Source organism: Melanerpes formicivorus, unplaced genomic scaffold (assembly GCF_026170545.1).
Source record: "Melanerpes formicivorus ecotype bairdi unplaced genomic scaffold, bMelFor1.0.p_v2 SCAF_1971, whole genome shotgun sequence".
Classification (NCBI taxonomy): domain Eukaryota; kingdom Metazoa; phylum Chordata; class Aves; order Piciformes; family Picidae; genus Melanerpes; species Melanerpes formicivorus.
The window spans coordinates 20,691-38,943 of NW_027144322.1; the positions used below are offsets into that span (position 1 = coordinate 20,691).

At 61.0% G+C, this 18,253-nt stretch overlaps 3 protein-coding genes across 3 annotated transcripts in view; 2 read left to right on the top strand and 1 right to left on the bottom strand.

Annotated features, from left to right (window-relative positions):
* The window catches only part of LOC137461382 (voltage-dependent L-type calcium channel subunit alpha-1F-like), a 23,568-nt gene extending 20,675 nt beyond the window's left edge, over window positions 1-2,893 (top strand). The window contains 2 exon segments of the mRNA XM_068171137.1: window positions 235-345; window positions 1,939-2,893. Coding sequence (XP_068027238.1) covers window positions 235-345; window positions 1,939-2,802 — 975 coding nt within the window. The 3' untranslated portion in view covers window positions 2,803-2,893.
* On the top strand, window positions 2,824-8,103 carry LOC137461383 (forkhead box protein P3-like; the record flags this gene model as incomplete). Its single annotated transcript, XM_068171138.1, has 7 exons — window positions 2,824-2,967; window positions 3,832-3,900; window positions 3,998-4,109; window positions 4,267-4,331; window positions 5,061-5,162; window positions 6,024-6,133; window positions 7,766-8,103. Coding segments are annotated over 7 exons (642 nt in total), but the record flags the coding sequence as incomplete, so codon positions are not given.
* Window positions 7,962-18,163, bottom strand: CCDC22 (coiled-coil domain containing 22; the record flags this gene model as incomplete). Its single annotated transcript, XM_068171136.1, is given in 18 exon segments — window positions 7,962-8,228; window positions 9,602-9,676; window positions 9,822-9,860; window positions 9,862-9,882; window positions 10,674-10,769; window positions 11,284-11,391; window positions 11,944-12,045; window positions 12,721-12,837; window positions 13,573-13,692; window positions 13,775-13,870; window positions 14,390-14,461; window positions 14,801-14,863; window positions 14,865-15,011; window positions 16,061-16,230; window positions 16,322-16,388; window positions 16,478-16,584; window positions 17,114-17,246; window positions 17,865-18,163. Coding segments are annotated over 18 exon segments (1,946 nt in total), but the record flags the coding sequence as incomplete, so codon positions are not given.
* Between the last annotated feature and the right edge of the window lie 90 nt (window positions 18,164-18,253).

An 18,253-nucleotide genomic window follows, 5' to 3' on the forward strand; every position in this document is an offset into this window, starting at 1 on the left:
TAGGGACCTCAAGGACACCTGGGGGCACTTGAAGACCCCTGGAGAACCCTGGGACGCCTAGGGACACCTGGGAACATCTAGAGATCCCTGGGGGAACCTGAGGACCATGAAGACACCTGGAGAGCCCTGGGGATATCTGGAGGACCTGAGGACTGTGGGAACATGTGGGGCCCCTGGGGACCCCATGGGAGCCTGCAGGTGGTACTGGAAGGTCCTCTCCTGCCCTGCCCCCAGCACTATGAGCAGTCCAAGCCCTTCAACTACGTGATGGACCTGCTCAACATGGTCTTCACCGGGCTCTTCACCGGCGAGATGCTGCTCAAGATCATCGCCTTCAAGCCACGGGTGGGTGGCACCTGGGGGGGTGGCAGCTTGGGCAAGGCAGTGCTGGTGGTGGCTGGGCCTTTGGGAGTGGTGGGGGCAGCTTGGGCATGGTGGTGGTGGTACATTGGGCAGGGTGGTGGCATCTTGTCTATAGTGGCAGCACCTTGGGCACAGGGTTGGCACCTTGGGCATGGTGGTGGCAGCTCATGAGCAGTGGTGGCACCTGAGGCAGGGTGGTGGCACCCTGGGCACAGTGGTGGCTTCTTGTCCATAGTGGTGGCACCTCCTAAGCACTGGTGGCACCTTGGGCACAGTGGTGGCATCTCAGGCATGGTGGTGGTGGCACCTTGGGCATGGTGGTGGTGACACCTTGGGTATGGTGATGGTGGCACCTTGGGCATGGTGTTGGTGACACCTTGGGTATGGTGATGGTGGCATCTGAGGCATGGTGGTGGCACCTGAAGCATGATGGTGGCACCTTGGGCATGGTGTTGGCACCTCCTAAGCACTGGTGGCACCTTGGGCTGGGTGGTGGCCCCTTGGGCACGGTGCTGGCCCCTTGGGCAGGGCAGTGTGGGGGCTGGGTGCCCCCCAGGAGCCCCTGCAGCCTGGCACTGCCCCCTTGCAGCACTACTTCTGCGACGCTGGGGACTGGGAGGCACCGGAGGGATGCTGGAGGGGACTGGGAGGCACTGGAATGATGCTGGGGGGGACTGGGAGGCATTGGAGGGATGCTGGAGGGGACTGGGAGGCGCTGGAGGGGACTGGAAGGATGCTGGAGGGGACTGGGGGGCATTGGAGGGATGCTGGAGGGGACGACTGGGAGGCACTGGAGGGATGCTGGGGGGGACTGGGAGGCACTGGGATGACGTTGGAGGGGAGTGGGAGGGACTGGGTGGCACTGGCGTGATGCTGGAGGGGACTGGGAGGCACCGGAGGGATGCTGGGGGGGACTGGGAGGGACTGGGTGGCACTGGAGTGATGCTGGGGGGGACTGGGGGGGACTGGAGTGATGCTGGGGGGGACTGGGAGGCACCAGAGGGATGCTGGAAGGGACTAGGAGGTACTGGAATGATGCTGGAGAGGGCTGGAAAGAGACTGGGAATGGACTGGGAGGGTCTGGGAACGTACTGGGAGGGACTGGGGGTGACTGGGAACTCGATTAGAAGGGACTGGGAATTGCCTGGGAGGAACTGGGGGGGGGACTGGGATGGACTGAGAGTGGACTGGGAAGGTACTGGAGTGATGCTGAAGGGGGTTGGGAAGGGACCAGTGCAGGCCCAGAGCTGTCCCCAGTCCATACTGGGAGCACTGGGAAGGACTGGGAGGGGTTGGTGGGGAGGGTCTCACCCCTTTTCAGTCCCCCCCCCCTCCCCCCTTCCAGGCAGCGTCGCCCTCCCAGGACTCCCCAGGATCGGCCTCAGGTGGGGGGGGGGGAAGGAATTTGGGGAGGGGGAAAGCTTTGGGGGGGACACAAAGGATTTGGGGGGGAGAAAGGATGTGAGGAGGCAAAGTTTTGGGGGGCAAAGATTTGGGGAGGGGACAAAGGATTTGGGGAGGGGGACAAAGGATTTGGGGGTGTCACTTTTTATCCCTCTACCCTTCGAATTTTAGGACCCTCCCCTGCTGCCCCCCTGGGGTCCTGCTGATGAGGCCTCGACCCCCCCCCAGCCCCAAGGTAAGGACCTCCCCCCCACCACACCACCCCTGCCCAATCCTTCCCAGTGCTCCCAGTATGGATTGGGGCTGCTTTGGTTCATCCCAGTCCCCTCCAGTCCCTTCCCAGTCACCCCCCAGAGCTCTCCCAGTGCCTCCCAGTCCCCTCCAACATCACTCCAGTGTCTCCCAGTCCCTCCCCAGTCCCTCCAGTCCCTCCTCAGTCCACCCCAGTCCCTTCCCAGTCACCTCCAGAGCCCTCCCATTCCCATCCAGCACCACTCCAGTCTCCTCCAGTCCCCCCCAGTCTCCTCCAGTCCCCCCCAGTCCCTTCCCAGTCCCCCCCAGAGCCTTCCCAGTCCCAGTCAGCACCACTCAAGTGCCTCCCAGTCCCTCCCAGTCCCCTCCAGTCCCTCCTCAGTCCACCCCAGTCCCCCCCAGAGCCCTCCCAGTCCCCTCCAGCATCACACCAGTGCCTCCCAGTCCCTCCCCAGTCCATCCCAGTCCCTTCCAGCATCACTCCAGTGCCTGCCAGTAAGTTCCCAGTGCCTCCCAGTCCCTCCCCAGTCCATCCCAGTCCCTTCCAGCATCACTCCAGTGCCTGCCAGTAAGTTCCCAGTGCCTCCCAGTCCCTCCCCAGTCCATCCAATCCCTTCCAGCATCACTCCAGTGCCCCGCAGTAAGTCCCCAGCCCCTCCTGGTGCCTCCCAGTCCCTTCCCTTTTACCTCCCCCACCCTGCTTTTTTTCTGCCCCCCCCCAAGGTCTCCCCACTTTGGGTCACTCCAAAGATCCTCCTGGTACCCCCCAAACCCCCCAGGTGAGTGATTAAGGGCGGGGGGGAAGGGAAGGAAGTGTCTGGGACCCCCAAATCCTCCTTTTTCACCCCCAAATTTGTGCCCCCCCCTCCCAGACTCTCCCAGTATGAACTGGGGGAGGTGGCTCAGTGCCTGCAGCAACTGCAGAGGATCCAGGAGCTGGAGCAACAGGTGTGGACCCCCCCCAAATTAAAGACCACCCCCCCCTCAATATTCAAACCCCCCCCATCCTTTCAGACCCCCTGAGCTGTCCCCCCAGAATCTGTCCCCCAAATCCTCCCCCCCAAATCCTTCCCTGTACCCCCCCATGCCCCCTCCCCAACCGTGTTTCCCCCCCCACCCCAAAATTTGAGCCCTCCTAGGATGCCCCCCCAAATCTGAGCCTATCCAAACCCCTTTTCCCCCTCACCCCCCCAATTCTCCCTCCCCCCTCCTCTTTACCTCCCCCCCAATTCTCCCTCCCCCCTCCTCTTTACCCTCCCCTCCCCAGTTCTCCCTCTCCTCTCCTCTTTACCTCCCCCCCAATTCTCCCTCCCCCCCTCCTCTGTACCCTCCCCTCCCCAGTTCTCCCTCTCCTCTCCTCTTTACCCTCCCCCCCAATTCTCCCTCCCCCCTCCTCTTTACCCTCCCCCCCAATTCTCCCCTCCCCCCTCCTCTTTACCCTCCCCCCCCACTTCTCCCTCCCCCCTCCTCTTTACCCTCCCCCCCCCAATTCTCCCTCCCCCCTCCTCTGTACCCTCCCCCTCCCAAACCTTTCCCCTCTCAACCCCTGCTCCCCTCAACCTTTTCCCTCCCCTCTGGACCCCCCCCAAATTATTGCCCCCCCAACTCCCCAAAATCTGCCCCACTCCTCCCCCCACTTCTCCCCTCTCTTTTCCCCCCCTATATTTTGCCCTCGCCAAACCTTTCCCTTCTCAACCCCCTGCCCCCCCCCCCCCAACCTTTCTCCCCTTCTCTGGACACCCTCAAATTTTTGTGACACCGCCCCCCCCCCCCGGACCCCCCAAAATCTGCCCCCCCCCCCCCCCCCCCCAGCTCGCCCAGGAGCGGCACTGCCTGGGGCTGTTGCAGGCTCAGCTGATCCGGAGGGGGCCCCCCCCAACGGTAAGAAGCTTTAATTCCCCGGGGAGGGGACACCCATACCCCCCCCAAAATACATGGGGTGGGGGGGTGTCATTAAAAAGCCCCCTCCCCGATTTAGGACCCCCCCGAAAAGAGTCGGTTTGCCCCCCCCGAAGCAGAGCTCCCTCCCCCTCCTCCGCCTCCTCCTCTGCCGCCGCTGCTCCTCCCCCACCACTGCTGGGGGTGCCCAGGTAAAGAGCTTCCAGTTTGGGGGGGGAGGGGGTGTGTGTCTGTGTGTGTCCCCCCACCCCCGGTTAAATCGAGGAGGGGGGCTACAGACACCTGGGGAGGGTGTCCTCCTTGAAGCCCCCTCCCCAAATCTTCCCCCCCCTCCCCTCCCCCCTCAAGAGTTGGAGTTTTACCGGCTCAGCACCGCCCGCCCCCCCTACACCTACGCCGTCCTCATCCGATGGGTAAAGCCCCCCCAAACCCCCACCCCCCTGCCTTCCCTGCACACCCCCCTCCCAGCCCTTAGAGACCCCCCCCCAATATCCCACCCCCCTCAACCCCATAGCTCCCCCCTAAACGCCTCAAACCCCCTCCCCACATTACCTCCCCCCCCCCCCCGCCCTCCACCCTCGGTGCATCCCCAAGCCCACCCCGAACTCCCCCTTAGCCCCCCCCGCCAAGTCCCCCCAAATGTCCTCACCCCCTCCCAAAACGTCCCCAACCCCCCCTCAAACCCCCAGTTCCCCCCAATCCACTAACCCCCCCCTGCCCACATTACTCCTCCCCCCAAGCCCCTCCATGCCCTCCCCTAAATGCCCCCTTTATCCCCCCCCAAACTGTCATCAACCCCCCGAAGTCCCCAACCTCCCCTTAATATCCCCAACCCCCCAGATTGTCCCTGCCCCTCAACCCCCTTAACCCCCCCAGCCCTCCCAACACCCCCAAAATCCCCAACCCCACAATCCCTTAAGCTCCCCCAAGCCCCCCCCAAAAGGCCCCAACCCCCCCAATCCCTTAACCCCCCCAACCCCCCCCACCTCCACCCAATGTCTTCACCCCCCCCCTTTTCCCCCTCCCCAAAGTCCCCAACCCTCCCTTTGACCCCCCCCAACCTCTTTGAGCTGCCCCCAGAAGCCCCCAGCTCCCCCCCTCAATGTCCCCAACCCCCCTTTCCACCCCCCCCCGCCCCAAAGGCCATCCTGGAGTCCCCCCAGCGGCAGCGCAGCCTGGCGGAGATCTATCATTGGTTCAGTCGCAGCTTCGGCTACTTTCGGCACAGCGCCGCCACCTGGAAGGTTCGGGAACTGCACCCCAAGAAACCCCCTGAGCAACCTCCCAACCCCCCCCCCCCCCCAGATTGTCGGGGTGCTCCCCCCAACAAACCTCTCTATTTCCTCCCCTCAGAGCTTCCTCAGTCAATAGCGTCCCCCCAAAAAGAGTGGGGGGGACCCCCCCTAAACAGACATTAAAAAGGAGGGGAACCTCCCTAAACAAGGGGGAAGCCCCCCCCCCAATTTAGGCATTAAAAAGGGGGGACTCCCTAAATTGAAGCCCAGAAAAGGGGGGACCCCCCCAAATTTATGCCTTAAAATGGGGAGGGCCGCCAATTTAGACCTCAAATAGAGGGGACCCCCAAATTGAAGCCCAAAAAAGGGGACACCCCCCAAATTTAGTCCTTAAAAGGGGAGGGAACCTCCCAATTTAGACCTCAAATAGAGGGGACCCCCAAATTGAAGCCCCAAAAAAGGGGGGACCCCCCAAATTTAGGCCTTAAAAAAGGGGGAACCCCTAATGTAGGCCTTACAAAAGGGGGGACCCCCCCAAATTGAAGCCAAATAAAGGGAGACACCCCCTAAATTTAGCCCCAAATGCGACCCTCCCCAAACCAGGGGGGAATCATCCCCCTAAATTTGGGGGGGTGTCCTCCCCTATTTTTTGGGGTGCTGGGAATGGGCTAAATTTGGGGGTCGCCCCTGGATTGTTTGGGGTTAAGCTTGGGGGTCCCCCTTATATTGTGGGGGTGTTAAGTCGAGGTTCAATTTGGCTGCCCCCAACCCATTTTTAAAGGCTTAAATGTGAAGCTATGGGGTGAGGGGGGGGTGTCCTGTAAATTTAGGGGTCCCCTCTTGACTTTTTGGGGGTCCCCCTCCCCTCAGAACGCTGTGAGGCACAACCTGAGCCTGCACAAATGCTTCGTGAGGGTGCAGGGAGGCTGGACCGTGGATGAGGCCGAGTTCCGCCGCCGGAGAGCCCAACGTTGCCTCAGGTGCCCCCCCAAAACCTACCCAGGCACCCCCAAAACCTACCCAGGCACCCCCAAAATCCTTCAGGCACCTCCAAAAACCTTCTAGGGTGTCCCAAACCCTCCCTAGGGACCCCCAAAATCCACTCAGGGACCCCCAAAGCAACCTCCGACCCTCCTCAGAGACACCCAAACTCACCATAGAGACCCCAAACTCCCTCAGGCGCCCCCCAAAACTCACCCAGACACCCCCAAAACCCACCCAGACACCCCCAAAACCTTCTGGGTGTCCCCAACCCTCCCCAGGGACCCCCAAAATCTACTCAGGGAGTCCCCAAAGCGACCTCTGACCCTCCTCAGAGACACCCAAACTCACCTTAGAGACCCCAAACTCCCTCAGGTGCCCCCAAAACTCACCCAAACACCCCCAAAATCCACGCAGGAACCCCCAAAATCCTTCAGGCACCCCCAAAAACCTTCTAGGGTGCCCCCAACCCTCCCCAGGAACCCCCAAAATCCACTCAGGGACCCCAAAGCAACCTCCAACCCTCCTCAGAGGCACCAAAACTCACCTTAGAGACCCCTCACTCCCTCAGGCGCCCCCCAAAACCTACCCAGGCACCCCCAAAACCTACCCAGGCACCCCCAAAAACCTTCAGGCACCCCCAAAAACCTTCTAGGGTGCCCCAAACCCTCCCCAGGAACCCCCAAAATCCACTCAGGGACCCCAAAGCAACCTCCAACCCTCCTCAGAGGCACCAAAACTCACCTTAGAGACCCCTCACTCCCTCAGGTGCCCCCCAAAACCTACCCAGGCACCCCCAAAACCTACCCAGGCACCCCAAAAACCTTCTAGGGTGTCCCCAACCCTCCCCAGGAACCCCCAAAATCCACTCAGGGACCCCAAAGCAATCTCCAACTCTCCTCAGAGACACCCAAACTCACCTTAGAGACTCCAGACTCCCTCAGGTGCAACATAAACCCACCCTGGCACCCCCAAAACCCACCCAGACACCCCCAAAATCCTTCAGGCACCCCAAAACCTTCTAGGGTGTCCCCAACCCTCCCCAGGGACCCCCAAAATGCACTCAGGGATCCCCCAAATACAGTTCAGACCCTCCTCAGAGACCCCAAAACTCACCTTAGAGAACTCAAACTCCCTAAGGCACCCCCCAAAACCCACCCAGGCACCCCCAAAATCCTTCAGGCCCCCCCAAAAACCTTCTAGGGCACCCCAAAACCCCCAGGACCCCCCCCAAACTGCCTCAGAACTCCCCCCAAGCCCCCATTAGAGCCCCCAAAACCTCTTAGAGCCCCCCCAGATCTTCCCCAAATCCTCCCCAGGGAACCCCCAAATCCCTCAGGCACCCCAAAAACCCTTCCCAGGCACCCCAAAACTGCCCTAGGGACTCCCAAAACCTCCTCAAAGCCCCCCCTCCCCCATTTGGGCCTTCAAAACCCCTTAGAACCCCCCACAAACCCTCCCTGGGACACCCCAAACCCCCCTCAGAGCTCCCTCAAAACCCCCATAACCCCTTAGGGACCCCCAAATCCTCCCCAGATCCCCCCCAAACCCCTCCCCAGGGGCCCCCCAAAGCCCCTTTAAGGACCCCCAGCCCCTTCCCCCCCTTTTAACCCCTTCCCTTCCCCCCACAGGGGTTGTGACCTGAAGCTTTTTCTCCCCTCCAGAAGCTAAACCAAAGCTGGGGATGGGGCTGACCTCCCCCAGCCCAGACTCCCCCTCCTCAAATCAGTGGAAACCACCCCCCCCAAAAAATTAGGGGGGGACCCTCTCAACCCCTCAGAGCCCCCCCAAACCCTTCCCCTCTTGAAGAACTCGACCCCCAGAGCCCTTTCGCTGCTGTTTTATTCTCTCCGCCCTCTGCTGCTGCTTTCATTTGAGGAGGGGGCTCCATAGGCAGCCACTGAGGAGGGGGACCCCCAAATCGAGGAAGGGGGAACCCCCCCAAAAGTAGGAAATGGGGGGGGGGGGGGGAGGGGTGTGTCAAGAGGAGTGGACTCGGGCTGCCAGCAGCTCGTTCTCCTCCCTCAGAGCTCTGCAGTCGCTCAGGATCCTCTCCAGGCTGCCTGGGGGCTTCCCACTGCTCTCCCCCTCGATCTGGGTGGGCAAAAGGGGGACATTTAGGGGGGGCTCTGAGGGACTGGGGGGGGCTAAGGGTCTCAAAGAAGGGGGTTGGGGGGCTCTAAGAGGGGTTTTGGGGGAGCTCAGAGGAATTTGGGAGGGCTTGGGGTCTCAAAGAAGGGGGTTGGGGGGCTCTAAGAGGGGTTTTGAAGGGCCTGAGGAGGGTTTTGGGGGTCTCTAAGGAGGGTTTGGGGGGCTCTGAGGGATTTGGGAGGGCTTGAGGTCTCAAAGAAGGGGGTTGGGGGGCTCTAAGAGGATTTTGAAGGGCCTGAGGGGGGTTTTGGGGTCTCTAAGGAGGGTTTGGGGGGCTCTGAGGAATTTGGGATGGCTTAGGGGTCTCAAGGATTTTGGGGGCTCTAAGAGGGGGGTTTTGGGGTATCTCGGGGGGGTTGAGGGTCTCTAAGGGGGCTTGTGGGTCTCTAAGGGGGGTTTGGGGGGGTTCTGAGGGATTTGGGAAGGCTTGGGGTCTCAAAGAAGGGTTTCTGGGACTCTGAGGGGAGTTTTGGGGTATCGCAGGGGGTTTTGGGGGTCTCTAAGGGGCCTTGGGGGTCTCTAAGGGGGGTTTGGGGGTCTCTAAGGGGGGTTGGGGGGCTCTAAGGGGGTTTTGGTGGGCTCTGAGGGGGTTTTGGGGGTACCTCTGGGTCTCACAGAGGGGTTTGGGGGGCCCTAAGAGGGGGTTTGGGGGGCACTAGGGAGGTTCTGGGGGGCTCTGAGGGGGTTTTGGGGGGCTCTGGGTCTCACAGAGGGGTTTGGGGGGCTCTAAGAGGGGGTTTAGGGGCTCTGAGGGGGGTTGGGGGGCACTAGGGAGGTTCTGAGGGGGTTTGGGGGGGGGCTTAGGGTCTCTAAGAGAAGGTTTGGAGTCTCTGAGGGGTCTGGGGTCTCCCTAGGAGGTCTCTAGGGAGGTTTTTGGGGGGGGGGGGCTCAGGGATTTCTGGGGGAGTTTTGGGGAGGACCTTAGGGAAGTTTGGGGGGGTGGGAGGAGCTAGGAAATAAAATGAACCAAAAGGGCCCCAAAATGGGTGGAAGTCCAAAAATGGTCAAAAGAGACCCAAAACTCGGGGGGGGGGGAGGGGGCAACACCCCCCCCAAAAACTCATCAAAATCTTACCCCCCCCAAACCAGCCCAAAAGTGACCCAAAATGAGCAGGCTGAGACCGCCCCCAAACGGCCACCAAGGAACGCCTCGGAACGGGATGAAACGCCCCAAAGTGAGGGGGGAGGGCAGAAAGACCCCCCCCAAAATGCTCCAAAAACGGGGGAGGAAGGCCCCCTCAAAACCCATCCATCCCAAAACCCCCCAAAATGCCCCAAAATCGCCCCTTTTTTTAGCCCCCCCCGCCCTTCCCTACCTGCTCCTCCAGGTCCCGAATCTCCCTCTGGATGGTTCCTGTGTCCTCGATGGTCCTGATCAGCTGAGCACAATTCTGGGGAGGGGGGGAGGGGGCAAACCCCCACAAAATACAGATTTTGGGGTCCCCCTTCTGATTTCCAACCCTTCCAGACCTCTCCAGCCCCCCCCAAATCCTCCAGGGGTCCCCAAAACCTGCCCCCCCCCCCCCCCAAGATTACCTCGTGCAGGGCTGCGAGGTACTTGTAAGCCTTGCGCACAGACCTCGTCCCTCTTGGCGTCCTGGGGGGGATGGTGGGAGAGGGGTTTGGGGGTGTCCAGCACCCCAAAACCCAAGGGGGGACCCCCAGGTGTCACCCCAAAAAGTAGGGAGGGGCACCCCCAAATTTAACCCTCCCAGCACCCCCTAAAAATCAACTCTGGGGCACTGCCCCTCCTCTATCCTCCCCTGGTTGGGTTGGGAGCTCCCAAATGGAACCCAAGGGGAGGACCCCCCAAATGTATCCCCCCCCAGCACCCCCAAATGTATCCCCCCCAGCACCCCCAAATTCAAAGGGGGACTCCCAAAATTCACCTCAAAAAACTAAGGGGGGGCACCCCCAAATTTAATCCTTCCCCCCAAAAATCATCTCTAGGTCCCCCCCCCCAATTCATCCCCAAAATAGGTTAGGGGGCTCCCACATTTAACCCCCAAAAAACAAAGGGGGACACCCCCAAATCTACCTGAACCTCCCAAACTTTACTTGGGATCCCCCCAAAATCCACCTGGGATCCCCCCAAAAGCCACCTGGGACCCCCCCAAAAGCCACCTGGGATCCCCAAAAGCCACCTGGGACCCCCCCAAAAGCCACCTGGGATCCCCAAAATCCACTTGGGACCCCCCCAAACTCCACTTGGAGCTTCCCAAATCCACTTGGGACCACCCCCCAAATTTACTTGGAGCCCCTGAAATCCACTTGGGACTCCCCTAACTCCACCTGGGACCCCCCCCAAACTCTACTTGGGACCCCCCCTCAAATCCTCACCTGCACCCCAAAATCCCCCTCCCAGCACCCCCCCCCCACAAAATGGACCTTGAAGAGCAGCTCATCAGTGACACTGAAGGTCCTCTCCAGCTTCCCCACCAGGTTGTTGATCTCCTTCTGCAGCCCTCGAGTGTCCACCAGGATCTGGAGAAAGTGAACCCCAAAAATGGAGGAGGGGGGTCCCCACGTTTTGGGGGTGCAGCCCCCCCAACTTCATCTTGTGCCCCCCCTCCAAGGTCTCCTCAATCTTCCTCCTCCTTGCCCTCTACCATGGGTTGGGGACCACCCCCCCAGACTACTCCAAATCCCTCTCCCCCCTCAGTCTACTCAGGACCCCCCCAGAATCCACTCAGGGCCCCTCCAGAACCTCCCAGGAACCCACTAAAACCCACTCAGGACCCCTAAAACCTCCCAGGAACCCCCTAAAACCCACTCAGGGCCCCCCAAAACCTCCCAGAAACCCCCTAAAACCTCCCAGGAACCCCCCAAAATCCTCCCAGGACCCCCCAAAGAATCCTCCTGAGTTCCCTTCAAGCTTCTTTCTCCTTGCCCTCCATCAAGGGTTGGGTATTCCCTGCCCCCCCCCCCCCCCCCCCAATCCACTCAGGACACCCACTCCCCCCCAAAATCTTGGGGACCCCCCTGGCCCTCCCCTCACTTTTCCAATCTCCTCCTTCTGCTTCCTGATGTTGCCAACAATCTCCAGGATCCTTTGGGTGTAGACAGCCCTGGAGAGGTCCCTGGGGAGGGTCTCCAACTCTGCCACCTTTTGGGAGGGGAGGGGGCAGGAGGGGGCAAAAAAGGGGATTTTGGGGTCCCCAGGTACCCCCCAAGTGAGTTTTGGGGTCCCTGGGGGCCATTCTTAGAGGATTTGGGGTCCTCAGGTGCCCTTAAAGTGGATTTTGGGGTTCTTGGGGGTCTCTTTCTGGAGGGTTTGGGGGTCCCCAGGTCACCCCCAAGTGGATGTTGGGGTCCCTGTTGTCAATTCTTGATGGGTTTGGGGGTCCCCCAGGTCACCCCCAAGTGGATTTTGGGGTCCCTGGGGTCCACTCCTCGTGGGTTTGGGGGTCCCCAGGTCACCCCCAAGTGCATTTTGGGGTCCTTGGGGGGGTCCATTCTTGATGGGTTTGGGGGTCCCCAGGTGGGTTTTGGGGTCCCCTGGATGGATTTTACCTCCTCCAGGCTGAACTTTTTTTGGTTGTATCCAGCTGGATTTTGGGGGGGGGGGGGGGGGGTTGGGGAGGGGTTTTGGAGGGAAGTTTGGGGGAGGGGGACCCCAAAAACACCCTCAGGACCCTCCCCCCCTCCGAGCCCTCACCAGCTGCTTGTGGAGCTCCTCCTTGCGCCGAGCCTCGGCCGCGGCCCAACGGATTCGGTCGTGGAGGCTCCGGATCTCCGCCAGGCGCCGCGAGGATTCCAGCTGAGAAGGTCAAGAAAGGGGTTCAGGGGACCCTCAAATCCACCTAGGGGACCCCCAAAATCTTCCTGAGCACCCCCACCCCACCCCCAGCCTTCCCCCTCTAAAATCCCTCCATCCCCATCCTGACCTCTCTGCTGTTGTCAGTAGGTTTCAGAGTGAACAAGAGCCCAGAGAACCAAACAGCGCTCTCCAAGTGGCCCCCAGCACCCCCAAACCAGCCCCCAGCACCCCAAAAACTCCCAGACTCCCCCCAAAGCCAACAGAATCCCCCCCCAAAATGCCCCAGCCTCCCCCCAGCCACCCCCTAGAATCCACTGTCATCAGTTGACTTCAGAGTGAACAAGGAGCCCAAAGAACTAAACAGCTGCCCCCATACAGCTCCCAGGCCCCCAAAAGCAGCCACCAGCACCCCAAAAAGACCCCAGGGTACCCCAAAAGCTACCTGGGGATCCCCAAACCCACCTAGGAGGACCTGGGGACCCTCCAAACCTAGAAGGAAGAGACCCTGGGAACCCCAAACCCCCTCTGAAGGGACCCTCAGGGACCCTCAGGGCTGACCTGCAGTCCCCCCAAACCCACCCGAAAAGAGGCTGGGGGGAGGCAAACGACCTCTTAGGGACCCCTAAAAAAGGGGGAGGACTCCCCCCCCCCTGCCCCCCAAGAAATTGGGGTTACCTGAGCAGAGTCCCGGAGGGCCCGGAGGTGCCGGTACTGCGTGAGGAGGGGGCCGCGGTGCCTCTCCCACTGCCCCACCAGGGACACGATCCTGCGGCTGCTGCTCTCCACCAGCACCTGGGAAAGGAGGGGAGGGGACCCCAAAATCCACTCAGGATCCCCAGATCCACTCAGGACCCCTCACAATCCACTCAGGACTCCCCAAAATCCACTCAGGACCCCTCGCAATCCACTCAGGACCCCTCACAATCCACTCAGGACCCCCCCAAAACCCCCCTCAGGACCCCCCCAAATCTAACCCCCAAAACTGGGGGGGACCCCTACTCTTAACCCCCAAAATAGAGAAGACCCCCCCAAAGTTAAGCCCATAAAAGGGGGACCCCAAATTTAACTCCTCAGAAGGGAAGCCCCCCAAAAGTGGGGGACCACCCCCCAAATTTAACCCCAAAGAGGAGGAGGGGACCCCAAATTTAACCCCTCCAGCGCCCCCCCAAAAAAGGGGGACCTCCAAATGTATCTCCACAAATAGAGGGACACCAAAAAAACGGGGGACCCCAAACTTACCCCTCCAGTACCCTAAAAAATAGGTGGGGACCCCTAAATTTAACCCCAAAAGGGGGAACCCCCCAAATTTATCCCCCAGAAACCATGGGGGGGCCCTAAATTTCCTCCCTAGCACCCCAAAAAAGGGAGGAAACCCCTAAAAAAGAGGGAGACCCCCACATTCAACTCCTCCAGCACCCCAAAAACCAAGGGGACACCCAAAATTTACCTCCCCAGCCCCACCCCCAAATGGGTGTGGCCCCCAAACATACCCCCCCCCTTTTTTGGGGGGTTCCCCCCCCCCCTAACCTGCAGCTTGGCCACATTGCTGGAGGCATCTGGCAGCAGCTCCACAGCCTTGGCCTTCAGCCTCAGCTCCTCCTCTCGGCCTCCCAGGGCCACTCTGCCCTGGGCCACCTCGGCCTCCACCTTTCAGGGGGGACAAAAAGAGTCAGTGGGGGGTGTCCCCCAAAATTTCTGACCCCCACCCCGAGCTTCCCCAGGGACTCACTTGGGTGAGGCTGAGCTCTGTCCCCCGCAGCTGCTGCTGGCAGGATTGGATTTGGGCCTCCAGTTGGTTCAGGGCCTCCTCTAATGCTGCCTCCTCCTGGCCATCAGTAGGGTTCAGAGTGAAGGAGGAGGGCCAAAGGACCCCCCCAAAAGCTCCCCCTAAAGGGCCCCAGAACCCCCCAAATCCTCCGACCCCACATAAAGGCCTCAGACTCCACTGCCATCAGTAGGTTTCAGAGTGAACGAGGAGCCAAGTGAGCCAAACAGACCTCCCAAACAGCCCCCAGCGCCGCCAAAACCAGTCCCCAGCACCCCCCAAACAGCCCCCAGCTCCCCCAAAACCAGACCCCAGCACCCCCAAAAGCCCTCAGGCCCCCCAGAGTCCTCCACACACACCCCCCAAACCCCCGTAAGTCTCAGATTCTATTGCTATCAGTAGGTTTCAGAGTGAACAAGGAACCAGAAAAGCCAAGCAGCCCACTCCAAAAAGCCCCCAGCCCCCCAAAGCCAGCCCCCAGCCCCCCTATGAAGCCCCCAAAGCCCCCCCAAAAAGACCCAGACCATCCCCAAAATCCCCCAGCCCCCACAAACTCACACCCCCCCCTTTTTTTTTTACCTCCTCAGGCCCCCCAGGAGCCTGGGGGGGCTCAGCCACCGCCTGGGTTTGCTGCAGCAGCACCTGGGGGTCCTGAGGGAAGCCCAAAACAGATCAGAGACCCCCTGAGGGGGTCCCCAAAATCCCAACCCCACACAAAACACCCCCTAGCCCCCCAAACCCACCCCTTAGGCCCCTGAGACCTCCTCAGCCCCCCCAAAAGACCCCCCCCATGCCCTCAAGACCAGCTCTTAGCCCCAAAATAACCCCACCAGACATTTAGAGCCCCCCCAGCCCCCCCAAAAGACAGCCCCAGGCCTCACAAACCACCCCCAGCCCCCCCCAAAAGAAGCCCCCCAGACCCTTAAACGCCTCCAGCCCCCCCCCCCCAACCCTAACCCTAACCCCCTCCAAGCCCCCCCCCCCCAGTACCTGCCGATGGGTGAGGTGCTGGCTGCGAGTGAACCGAGAGCCCTTGGGCAGGGCCCCTCCCCCCACCCCCAGCCCCAAAAGCTTCTCGGAGCCAAAAGGGGTCCAGGGGGGCCTGGGGGGTGGGGGGGGCCTGGGCTTTGGGGGGGCAGAGCTGGCGCAGAGCCTCCAGGGCCCGGAGCCGAGCCCGGAGCTGCTTCCTGGCCACATAGTCCTGGGGGGAGAGGTACAAAAAAGATCAGACCTATAGGGACCCCCAAAACCACCCCCCCCAAAGGACCCCTCCCCAATTTAAAGGGGGGTCAGAAACACAGCTCCCCTCCCCCCCCAAATATCCCCAACCCCTTAATGCCCCCCCCGCCCTATTTTGAGGGAGTCAGATCCATAAGGACCCCCAAAACCCATCTCTTAGCCCTCCAAAAGACCCCTCCCAGACCTCCAAAACCACGCCCTAAGGCTTCAAGAGCCCCCCCAAGCACTCCCCAGCCCCTCAAAAGACCTCCCCAGACCCTTAAAGGGTCCCCCAACCCCCTAAACACCTCTCCAGCCCCCCCAAAAACCCCCTCAGCCCCCCAAAAGAATGCTCCCCAGCTCCTTAGAGCCCCCCCAGTCCCCCAAACCCACTCCCCACACTGTTAGAGCCCCCCAAAACCAACCCTCAGGGTTCCGAAAGACCCCTCCAGCCCCCCAAAACCACCCCCTAGTCCCCCCTCCAAGACCCCTCCAGCCCCCCAGAAGACCCTTCCAGACACTTAAGAGACCCCCCAGCCCCCCAAAACCACCCCTCAGCCCCCCAAAAGACCCCCCCAGACCTGCAGAGAACCCCAGACCTTCCCCCACTCCTCAGCCCCCATAAAGAGCCGCCCCCAGTCTCCCAACACCCCCCCCAAACCACTCCCCAGGCCCCCCAAAAGAACCCCTCCTGACCCTGAGAGACCTCCCCAGCCCCCCAAAAGACCTCCTCAGAACCTCAAAGCCCCCTCCAGCCCCCCAAACCACCCTTGAGCCCCCCAAAAGAAACTCCCCCAGACCCTTAAAGCCCCCCTAACCCCCCCAAACCACCCCATCCCCCCCAAAAGACCCCTCCAGCCCCCCCAAATAAACCCACCCACCCCCTTAGACCTCCCCCCTGCCCAGCCTCCCAAAAGACCTCCCCAGCCCCTCTCAAGTCTCCCCCCAGGCTCCCCAAACCACCTCCCAGCCCCCTCCAAAGACTCCCCCCAAAATCCTAGGGCCCACTCAACATTTTGGGGGGGTCCTGACCTGGGGGGGCAAACGAGAGGCCAAGCCAGGCCCCCCCCACTCTGCCTCCCAGTCGTGGTGGGAGCTGAGCTGGGCAGCGTGGGACTCCAGTAAGGCCTGGGGGGTCCTACTGGGAAGGGGAGGCTGGGCTGGAACTGGGGGGGCAGCACCCCTAAAATACTCCTGGAGTTCTGTGGGGAGAGGGGGGGGGAAGGTAAACAAGGAGCCCCCTCCCCAATTTAATCCCCACCCCCCCAAAACCTCCCAGCCCCAGAACCTTACCTGGGGGTCCCCCAGTGTGGGGTAAGGTCAAGGGGCAGGTAGTGAAAGGGTTAAGCAATGCTGGGCCCTACAGAGGAGGTAATTAAAGGGTTAGTTAACGAGGGGAGGATCAGGATTTGGGGGTGAGGGTCAAGGGGGGACCCCCAAAGCGTTCACCTGCAGCTGCTGGAGCCTGGGGGGGCGACAGGAAGGGGGGAGCCAGGGGGTCCCCAGCTGCTGCCGGATGCGGGAGGCAATGGCTCGGAGCAGGGCCCCAGACTTGCCTGGACAAAAAAGGGGGGACCCCATCCCTCAAAATAACTCCCAAGGACACCCCACCCCCCCTCCAAGGGCACCCCCCAAACCTTAGGGACCCCCCCAAAGTTTGAGGGAACCCCTCCCAAAATCAAAGGGGAACCCCCAAACCCCTCCCCACTCCCTCCCCTCAGCCCCTGAACCTTTTCCTCTTTCCTCCTCTCCCTCCCAAATCTTAAAGGGGGGACCCCATCCATTAAAATGACCCTCAAAGACACCCCCCCAGAGCCTCAAGGGCACCCCCAAACCTCAGAGACCCCCCAAAGTTTGAGGGGAGTCCCCAAAAGTTAAAGGGGAACCCCTAAACCCCTCCCCATTCCCTCCCCTTACTCCCTGAGCCTTTCTCTTCTTCCCTCTCACCCTCTCTCTCCCCTCCCACCCTCTCTCTCCCCTCCAAATCTTAAAGGGGGAGGACCCCAAGTTTTCAAGAGGAACCCCCCCAAATTTCTTAAGAGCCCCCCAAAACTTCAGAGACCACCCCCCCCCAAATGTCTCAACCTGGGGGCTCAGCTCCCCTCTCCCCTTCATCCCTGGGCAGCTTCTCCACGAGGAAGAGGAGAAGGCGGCGAACGTCCTGCTCCGAGCTGTAGAGGAAGGTCTGGTACCCCACATCACCCCCAAACCCCAGCTCCTGGAGGGGGAAGGAAGGCATCAGGGGGACCCCAAAAACCTTAGAGGCACCCTCAAAAAATTGGGGTGTCCCCACGTGAAAATTTGGGGTCCCCACATTAAGGTTTGGAGAAGGAGAGGGGACAGGGAGGAAATGCTCAGGGGGTAGGGGAAGAAGTGGGGGGGGCAGGTTTTGGGGGGAGTCCCCTTTAATTTTTGGGGAGTGTCCTCAATTTTGGGGGGTGGGGGATGGGGAAGGGGCACCCCAAGAAGTTTAGAGGCCCCCCCTTTGAAAATGTGGGGCTCGCCTGTTAAGCTTTGGGGGGGGCGGGGCTAGGGGGAGGGGGAACAAGGGAAAGGCTCAGGGGGTAGGGGAGGGAGTGGGGAGAGGTTTTGAGGGGGGGTGCCCTTTAATTTTGGGGGTCCGCTCAAATTTTGGGGTTCCCTGAGGTTTAGGGGTGCCCTTGAGGATCTGGGGGGGGGTTCTTGAGAATCATCTGAAGGGATGGGGTCTGCCCTTTAAGATCTGGGGGAGGAAGGAGAAGGAGAGAAAGGTTCAGGGGGTAGCAGAGGGAGTGGGGAGGGGGTTGGGGGGTTCCCCATTAACCTCGGGGGTCCCCCCAGTTTTTTGAGGGGTTACCTGGCAAGCAGCTGCCAGGTCTGAAGCCAACCTGAAGCGAGCAGAGATTCCAGGGGGCAGCAAAAGGCTCAGGGGGGACCCCAAAAGAGGGTTGATGGCCCTGAGGCATCTGACTGCAGCCTCCACCACCAGCTCAGGGGTCAGCTCCTTCACTCCCTGCACCTCGGGGGGGATCCCCCTGAAACATTTTGGGGGGGGGTCATCAAAAACTGGGGAAACCCTCCCCTCCTCAGACACCCCCCTAAAATTGAGGACCACTCCCTCTAACAAAATTGGGGACCCCCCCAAGTGTTTCCCCCCTCAAAAGCAATCTAAGCTCTTCAAGGTCTTAAAGAGGTTGCTGCAAAGTGAGGACCCCCCCTCAAATTATTAGGGACCCCCCTTCAAGC